General features: G+C 34.3%; 1 protein-coding gene across 1 annotated transcript; it reads right to left on the bottom strand.

Moving 5' to 3' along the window:
• Positions 1–318: 318 nt before the first annotated feature.
• LOC128178738 (leucine-rich repeat-containing protein 57-like) lies at positions 319–9355 on the bottom strand. The gene is made up of 5 exons (XM_052846043.1): positions 9188–9355; positions 2628–2763; positions 2141–2409; positions 1526–1711; positions 319–1150 (listed from the first exon to the last, which is right to left on the bottom strand). The coding sequence occupies exons 1-5, from the start codon at positions 9269–9271 to the stop codon at positions 1106–1108; spliced, it is 720 nt and encodes a 239-aa protein (XP_052702003.1). The 5' UTR covers positions 9272–9355; the 3' UTR covers positions 319–1105.
• Positions 9356–9435: the final 80 nt, after the last annotated feature.

Below are 9435 nucleotides of genomic sequence, written 5' to 3'. Positions count from 1 at the left end.
AGAATGTACAGATCACCTTATCTATCGGCTATGGAGTAAATTTCATTTAGCTGTCGATGAAATCTTTTAAATAAAACAAAAGGTCGTTTCGATCAGAAGTCATCCATTTTGTGATATCATGCATTATTCCATCTTTTTCATATGTGTACTGAAAGAATTTGGACCAAAAAAACCCAGATACAATAGATCATGATGTCAGGCTATCCTGAGTTCATGCAGACTTTGCTGTTTAGTTTGTTATTAAGTTGTTTATACAGTATATTGAATATTCCTAAGAGTCTGTTTTTTTTTTAGATTTGTACAACAAGAAGAATTGGATAAATTTTTAAAACATGCATTTAATATGTTGATTGTATGTATCTAAACTACATAACATTTTCACTCTTCCAGTTTCTTTAAAATATAAAAAAAACAACTCGTCACATAATAAAGCTTACATTTACACAATATTGTACATATAAATTAAAATAATATCTTAGTTAATAAACTGTATCTTGTAGCATCTATAACAGGGGTGGAAAACAAATAAAAATATTTTGGTTCATATTGACATACAACAAATCCCCTCCCCCCAAAAATGACCAAAGTTAAATAATCTGTACAATAGGCCCATCTTCACATTCCTGCATTGACAATAATGAAGACTGACTGATTCTTTTTATATCCAATGTCAACTCGTATCATTAGGAACATTGACACAATCTTGTAATTTTTCAATATTTACGGTAAGCCTTCTTTCTTCTTGATATCAACAAACTAATTATTATAGAACAAGTCTACCATATGCAACAAGATACCAGATGCTATTAATCATGAATGTATAAAAAACATGGAAAAAAAGTCAACATAATGATTTTCCAAGGGGAACAACTCTTTGGTGGTGGAAATCTAATTTGTTGCCATATTATTATAAAAGACAAAGTCACAAATTATCATGTAATTCAAAAGGGAATTATTAGAAAAGTTCTACACTCACAAAGACAATGTAAAATTAAAATAAATGTCCAAAGAAAGCAGCTCTGCATGGAATAAATAGAATTCGGAATAATCCAGGAACGTTTGATGTTTCATTTACATGGCATCAATAAGTCAAGATACCGGTAACTCAATCCCGATTCTTCTTCTTTGTTTCTGTGAATCTCTCCATATACTAAAAAGATAATAATACTCAATTTAAATTTTTTATACATTTACACGAAAGAGGAATGGTAACAATTTTTGCTCTAATTCTTTGTTTTTTAACATGATAGCAAAGTTTTCATTTAATTTTTTTTTCTCTTTTGAAAAGGTATTGATGAACAAAATGAAAAAGTTTATCATGTCTTTCACCAGTTTTTTTGTTTAAAATATGTTAATTTGTAAACAAAACCATGATGCACTAAATTATCTTCCTTGTAACTCAACTTTGAGCATTCAAATTTTGGTCATGCAACCATAAGGAACAACTAATCTAGACATGAAAAATGGAAGATAAAACTTTAAAACAATTGAACCGTTTGATATGAGCTTAAAAACCAATACCCACCTCATCATAACCCTCCAAGTTGTGGAAAGCTTTCATGTCAAAGACATTGCCCTCCACAGCAAACAAAGCGATTTTAGATTCCTTTAGAATTTTGGGAGTAAATGCAGAAATGTTGAGGCAGTTTTCTTCCAGTCTTAGGACCTTTAGCCTAGGACATTGAGATATATTCTCTGAGAGGCAAGATATCTGGAATATTAAAGTTTGAAAATTAAGATGCATCAATGAAACAGCGCATTTAATTCATTCACTGTCAGTTGTAAATAATTATGTATTGTTTTGTAGATTGGGTTAGCTTTTACTTGAAACATAATGAATAATTGATGGATTTAAATTGCATTATCCAGTGCTGTGCTGAAAGTACAGATAAAGATGCAGATCTAGAGAAAAGTAAAATGATATATTAAAAACACGTATACAGACACATTTTAAAAGCATATCATTTTATCAGTGTATTTAATCACAAAACAATATGACAGTCTACAAGTTTTGACTTAAGTCTAAGACTGCTTCATGATCCTGGGACCAAGGGTATAACAAATATACCTGTACCCTAGCTACTACATGTAGTAGGGTACTTCTCCCTAAAAATAAGAAGACTGTATCCAGGGTGTGTACCTGGTTTTGGTTAAGATTGAGCTCAATAGCTTGGCATGTGCCAACAGATCCGGGAATTTCTGTAATCTTGTTCCTTGACAAGTTCACAGCATCCAGGTTTTTCAGAGTATTGATTGCCTCTGGAAAATGGGTCAATTTGTTCTCCGCCACATTCAGAGTTCGTAAGTTTGACAATTGCGACATAGAATCCGGAAGTCTGGTCAACAAGTTCCCATCCAAAGATAAATGCTCTAGTCCTTTCAGATTTCCTATTTCATTTGGAATGATTTCTGAAAAGAAACAAAATAACAAAGTCTTAGAGATTTGTATTACATTAATTTTTGCATCATTCAACATATGCTAATAACTAAGTTTTGATTCATATTATGGTTTCATAGTCTTTGTTGTCCAACTCTAGAGTTCACTTTTTTTGATTGGTTTATCCAAGTACATGCTTTGAACGTCTTACATTTATTTATCAGAAACTCTTCTAGTAATTTTTAATTACCTATTTTGTTCCTGACCAGGACTAGTTTCTTCAGAAGTTTATATGAACCAATGGAGGGTGGAATATCTGGTAGTTTGTTGTCAGATAAATCTAGAGATCTCAAGTTTTTAGTTAATTTTTCTAGATCTTTAGGAAACTAAAATTAGAAGAAAAAATCCAAATACAAAACTTAAATACATTAAGATATAAATATACTAAACATGACATTTTGACAAGATTTACAGCATACATATGGTGCACAACAATTAACAAATAATAATCACATATATAAAGTTTTTACATATTTTTATGTCATACAAAGTCTCACCTGATCAACATGATCAATGGATCAATGAGATAATTACTAAATATTACTTGTGATTTTTTTCTACAGAATCAACCAACAGAAGATGAAATGTGTATGGGATTTTTTTTTAAATAAAAATGTATTAACACTTTTATTATGTTTCTTAACTATGAATTATTCAAGGAGTAAACAGGTCCAGTACAATCACTAGATTTAGCTACGTAGCTTGATTTACCTATAGAGCTTTATTTACCTACCTGAAGTAGGTTTGTTTAGCTACTCAATCATACTTTTGTCTTAAACTGGCATTTGTACTAACAGTCGCACAAAGGTGCAGCAGTAATTTTCAACTTTGAACTGATCTGAAAACAATTCATCAAAAAATCAGCTCTTTTTGCGCAAATGCAGTCAAAGTTTTAAAAGTTTTGGGGCTATGTATAACTGTTTATGTGTTACCAAACAGCTATTTTCTAAATGGGACAACAAAGAAAAACAGTTCTGGTTAACATGATGATTAACTGGTAATAATTCAGCACAATATGAAGCAATCACACTTATCCGGCACGTCTTTTAACCCCAAGGAACCCCAAGGAACCCCAAGGAAACCCCAAGGAACCCCAAGGAAACCCCAAGGAACCCCAATTATAGAATTTAATAACTATTAATACCCTAGGGGTCTCATTAGAGTGCAATGGTCACCCCTCGGTACTCCAAGGATACCCCATGGATACCCCAAGGAACCCCAAAGATGCCGAAATAATACAGATTTATAACTCTTGATACACCATAGAACCCAAAGGAACCTCAAGGATACCCTAAAAATAAAAAAATTAAACTCTTGGTACCTCTGGGAACTCATTAGTATCCAAGACCCACCTCTAAGAACCCCAGGGAATCCCATGGATATCCAAGGAACTCCAAGGATACCCTAATAATACAGATTTATAACTTCTGATACACCATTGAACCCAAAGGATACCAGAATAATACAAAATTAAAACTCTTGATACCCCTGGGGACTCATTGACTTTCCAGACACACCTGTAAGAACCACAGGGATATCCCAAGGAACTCCAAGAATACCCCAATAATACAGAATCATAATTCTTGATACTCCATAGAACCCCAAAGATATCTCAAGGAACCCCAAAATTACCCCAAGGATACCCTAATAATACAAATTTAAAATTCTTGATACCCCTTAGGACTCATTGTTATCCCTTACACATCCTACAGATACTTCAAGGAACTCCAAGGATACCAGTACACCAGTAATTTAAATTTTATAATTTTTGATATCCCAAGGAACCCTAAGGATACCCTAATAACACAATTTTATATCTCTTGATACACCTTGGGGTCTTTTTGATATCCCAAACACCACAAGGTATCCCATGGATACCCCATGGAACTTAAAGGATACCCTTTTAATACAGATTCATAAAAGTTGATACCCCATAGAACCCAATGGAACCCCAAGTGGACTCATTGGTATCCAAGACTTACCTCTAAAAAGCCTAGGGAACCCCACGGAAATCCCAAGAAACTCTAAAAGATACCCTAATAAAACAGACTTATAAATCTTAATACACCATAGAAAAGGATACCCTAATAATACAAATTTAAAACACTTCATAGGTCATCACTAGGTATCCGAAGGAACCTTATGGAACTCCAATGATACATCCATACATTTATGACCTTTGATACACCAGGGCACTTGGTGTATACCATTAATACTCTGTGTAATTTGGTTCAATTGAAGACCATAATACATCATATGCTTTATATGCATTGTTTTTCAATGCCTATTTGTGACGACTTTATTACCCAAATAACCTAAGATAAACTCATCTATGGTGACTTATTTTTGCGATCAACCTTAATCTACAACTGTGTTGTTCTTACACCTATAGGGCAAGAACTGATTCTTAGCAAGAAATATTTGTGAGGATGAGGTTCCCGGGACCTCTTGAAAAATTCTTTCCCGCAAGTAAAAGTTAATTGCTTTCCAGTATTTGATAAACACACATGAACAAAATGACATTCTCAAAAAAATGTCAACCCAAAGAACCTTAAATATACTCTAATGTACTCGAACAACACTCCAATTGTATGGTATTTACATGTACCTAGTATTACCTAAATTGATAAACTAAAACAAGATGCACTGATTATTTGAATGACTCATTTTAGGAAAAAGGAACAACTAGCTTTCGGTCTTTATACACAAGTTATTTACTGATGATATCTGTTTAAGCTTAAATAATAAACTTAAAATGGTTGATATAAATCAATGTGGTTTTTTTTAATCCTTATTTTTAGTTTAGTATGTAAAGTTCTACTATGTAGTGGGGGGGGGGGGGGGGTATATTTTTTTCGCACAGTAAACAGCACTCTTTGCACACGCTTTTCACCGCTGCAACCCGAGTTTGATCCCCGTGATCGACAGTGGTTGTATGTGATAGGGTATAGCGGTCGCCCGCTTGGACACGTGGGTTCTCTCCGGGTACTCCGGCTTCTTCCCACACCAATGACCCCCTCGTGTTAACATCTGTGCCAACGAGAGATATTAATATAAGTTGTAAAACTTGCTTATTAATCGTTGTAAAATAAAAAAAGTTCAGTTTTTTAAACAGCATTTTTTGAAACATATTTTCCAAGTTTTTGCTTTTCCTTTGATTTTTATGCACATCATAAGTTTAATGTACCTCAAATACAACCAGGCTGGTATATCCTTTTTATTATTCTTTCTCCTTGTAATTTTATTCAAATTGTTTATTGTCTTATAAAAAAAACCACTTTTTTAAGGATTTTAAGTAAGAGAGAGGAAGAGAGGGGGGGGGGGGGGAGAGAGAAAGAGAGTATTAATAAAATTGTTTGATATCGTCAATTATCAATCAATGGCCTACATGTCTATGACTAAACAAGTTAATGAGAGTAATATGATAGTTCAGATTTTATCTTTGTGAAAAAGGGCTAAAACTATTCATTGTGTTTTAATTTGAATTTTGATAAACAATTTGCTGTAGGGATTCTCCAGATGTACATTTTTATTAAACATAATTAATCAATACAAATTCAGCAACAATTAATAAGGATTGTCTTGGGTCCAAACTGTGTACTGCTTTTGCTTTGAATTCCCCTTGTAATCCAGACAAAAAGTCCATTGGAGCTAACCAAACTTCATTAGGGTTGTCTACCCCCAATAAACAAGGAGATGTAGGTATAGGTAAATATATTGCAACAGTGATGGTGAAGCCATTGTGTCTACATGTAAAGGGTGATGTTGGCCCTTTAATCCCTGTCCAAGAGCTACTACGAATATACAAGGGGTGTCTACCTGCAATTAACAGGTACCTAGGTGCCTGTCAGGTGAACATTCTGCACCCCTAATGGGTCAATCCATTGTGTTGCACCCATGGAGGGGAGATAGCCCCACTCCACACTCCAATGATCACTTCTTGTCTTTTCTCAAAAGTACTCCCAAAGAAGGGTAACACCCCTCTATGCAAATGAACTCAAAGTAGAATATCCCTTGCATTGCTCCATCATATCTTCCTTTCATCGCCTAATTCTTTTCATCTCCCTATGTCAAGTGCTTCTGGCATACTCCGAGTAGTGGAGGGATCGGAAACCCTTGACTTAGGAAGATGAATTCATCTATTCTCTATATTGCTTCAAAACAGTTTGAATTATAAGATGGTTTATACCTGATGTGTATACACAACTTGCAAAAGCATTGTTAATAGTGTTGTCAAGATGATTTTTAATCATTGATCTGTTAAAAAGGTTTACATAATCGATTTTGATACTAAGATCAATTCTATTTAAGAATCAAAATTCGGTGGCCCCGCATAGTCACTGATTATCTTCGTACTTTAAAATTTGATAGATTTTAATAAGTAATAAAGCCTAATAACATTTATTTGTTGCTATGTGGTCCTGTTGTCATGGTAACAGAGCATAAAGATGTAAAAATGACATTTTAATGCTTATTAGAGATATTATTGTAAGTTATGTACATAACATGGGGCTTTTAGGAATGAATAAATTATTGAACAAAATTGTCATTTTTCAAGTAAAACATTTATCATGTTTATGGGGAAACACATCTTTTAAAAGTGTTTCCTTGGTAACTAAAGAGAAATTTCAAAATATGATTTTATCTTTTAATTTGAATAATAATTGTAAATTTCTGTTTTTTGGTACACACTATCATGGTTTTTCAATTCAGATTTCAAAAATAAAAATTGAAAACCGTTGCTATGGTAACAAGCTGAAAAATAAAGTATTTTTAAAAATAAGGTTACCCAGAGAAGTTTTTATGATATTCCATTGAGTCATTCGGTATTAATTAGAAATATGTTTTACAGTAAAACCATTGGGGTGGTTATTAGATTGTTATTAAATTGTATCATTTAAGTACCTTGGGGTTCCTAACTTCCTACAGGTATCCTTGGGGTACCAACAGTTGACCCGTAGACTCCAATAAGTATCCTTGGGTATCAATAGTTATCAATTTTTATCATTGTGGTATCCTTGGGGTTCCTTGAGGTGACCCTTGATATCAATGAGACTCCTGGGGTATCACTTGTTACTAATTTCTATTATTGGGGTTCTTACGAGTATCCTTGGGGTTCCTAGGGGTATCCTTGGGATACTTGGAGGTGACCCTTGGATTCCAGTGAGATCCCTTCGGTATTAATAGTTATTAATTTCTATCATTGGGGGTACCTTGGGGTGAGCCTTGGATTTGAATAAGACCCCTGGATTTTCAGTGGTTAATACCGAGCGCAGCGAGAGGCGGGCGAAGCCCGCCTCGCGAAGCGAGGATTAATGGTAACACGTATATATAAGAAAATCAGTGAAAAATGAATGTTGAATCAGGGGTACTAAGGCCAAAAAAAATTTCTTCCAGCCCTGGGCGCCGCCATATTGGCAGCCATTTTGTTTTTAAAAAGTTAGTTCGATCATTGATTGACTGGTACTTATCGATGTTTATTGCCCCTGAACTCGATTAAATAAGTTCCAGTGTTTTAATAGAAATTAATTTGAATTAAAATAAATTAAAAAGGAAACCAGATAAGTTTCAGTAGTGCTTCAATCAAGAAACACGACTTGCTCTATGTATGTCTTATCAAATTATCAGATGGAAAATAAAAACATTAACGTCAAGGAACTGATCTTTTAGATACTGAACAAAGTATGCAATTTTATTACATCGGCATTCATATGAATTAAATAGATGAACAATGAAAGAAGAAATAAAAAACAATCGGAATCACGTAACTCTCTTCGGCTATTTCCGAAGACAAAACTTGAACGTTTTACGTCTGAAATATGACGTCATAATGAAGACTGAGCACGCGACGTTTAGTTTAACTTTGACGAATGGTATGAGTAGGCAACCATGCAGGCGGATCCTACGGTGTGCGTTTTAAATAGATTTTATCATACAAAAATCCAACCTCACTGTGTTAAATCTGCGCTCGATTCAACGGTCACACCGTTTACATATTAATTTCTATCATTGGGGTTCGTAGGGGTATCCTAGGGTTTCCTTGTGGTGTCCTGTGGTACTAAGAGGTGATCCGTGAACTCCAATGAGACCCCTTGGGTATTAATAGTTATTAATTTCTATCATTGGGGTTCCTTGGGGTTCCTTGGGGTTTCCTTGGGGTTCCTTGGGGTTTCCTTGGGGTTCCTTGGGGTTCCTTGGGGTTAAAAGACGCACCCCACTTATCCATGCCTCATCGCACACAAGGTGTCATACAGTTAATCAAACAATAGAAATGCATGTTTTCCTTAAAACTGCTCAAATGCAGCGATGTTTTTACTATTTTTCCTGTGAGTTGCTTTTATAAACCTACACAGAACAAATATAGATTGACAGTTACTTGCGACTTTTTGTCTGTTTTACATAAAATGCAAAAATGCAGAAAGGTAGCTAAATAAACCTACTTTAGGTAGGTAAATTAAGCTATGTAGGTAAATCAAGCTACGTAGCTAAATCTAGTGATTGTACTGGACCTGGTAAATATGATTAAACAATGTCCAGCAACTTTTATCCACCTAATTCACTGAAATTGATTTACATCCGAATTTCTATAAAAATAGCCAAATAGAATCAAAAGATTCCTAAAGAGATTGTTCTATATTACATGTAGTTTTGAAACTGTGGCAAAGTCTTAAACCAGTGCTACACATAATGACATATCCCCTTACTCAGCCATTTAACCAACGTCCTAAAATTAAAAGATTTACACCCCACCTCTTTCAGTCCAACTTTGCAGAGCTGACAGACCCCAGTTTTCTGAGCTGTCTCAATGTGCTGTGTTACGTTTGAATTTCCCATTGTGCCTGTGTCACATCATAATTAAAATTATGCACATTAATTTTTTTCCAGCCACACAAATAGCGGAAATGCAAATGGTGAATTAAATTTAAAGCCAAACCCATATACACGTCAATTTCCGATTTTAAAAAGTACTCGTTTTAGAGCACAAGAGGGAAAATTGA

Source organism: Crassostrea angulata, chromosome 3 (assembly GCF_025612915.1).
Source record: "Crassostrea angulata isolate pt1a10 chromosome 3, ASM2561291v2, whole genome shotgun sequence".
In the NCBI taxonomy this organism is placed as follows: Eukaryota; Metazoa; Mollusca; class Bivalvia; order Ostreida; family Ostreidae; genus Magallana; species Magallana angulata.
Note: the sequence above shows the minus strand (reverse complement) of the source record. Positions and strands in the feature narration are given on the sequence as shown.

What these genes read in the sequence shown, in the direction of transcription:
- LOC128178738 (XM_052846043.1), bottom strand. Translation starts at nt 9,271, where the DNA reads ATGGGAAATTCAAACGTAACACAGCACATTGAGACAGCTCAGAAAACT. An exon ending in GCAAAGTTGGACTGAAAGAG is followed by an intron (nt 2,764 to 9,187) that starts GTGGGGTGTAAA and finishes TTCTAATTTTAG; the next exon opens with TTTCCTAAAGATCTAGAAAA. An exon ending in TCAATCTTAACCAAAACCAG is followed by an intron (nt 1,712 to 2,140) that starts GTACACACCCTG and finishes TTAATATTCCAG; the next exon opens with ATATCTTGCCTCTCAGAGAA.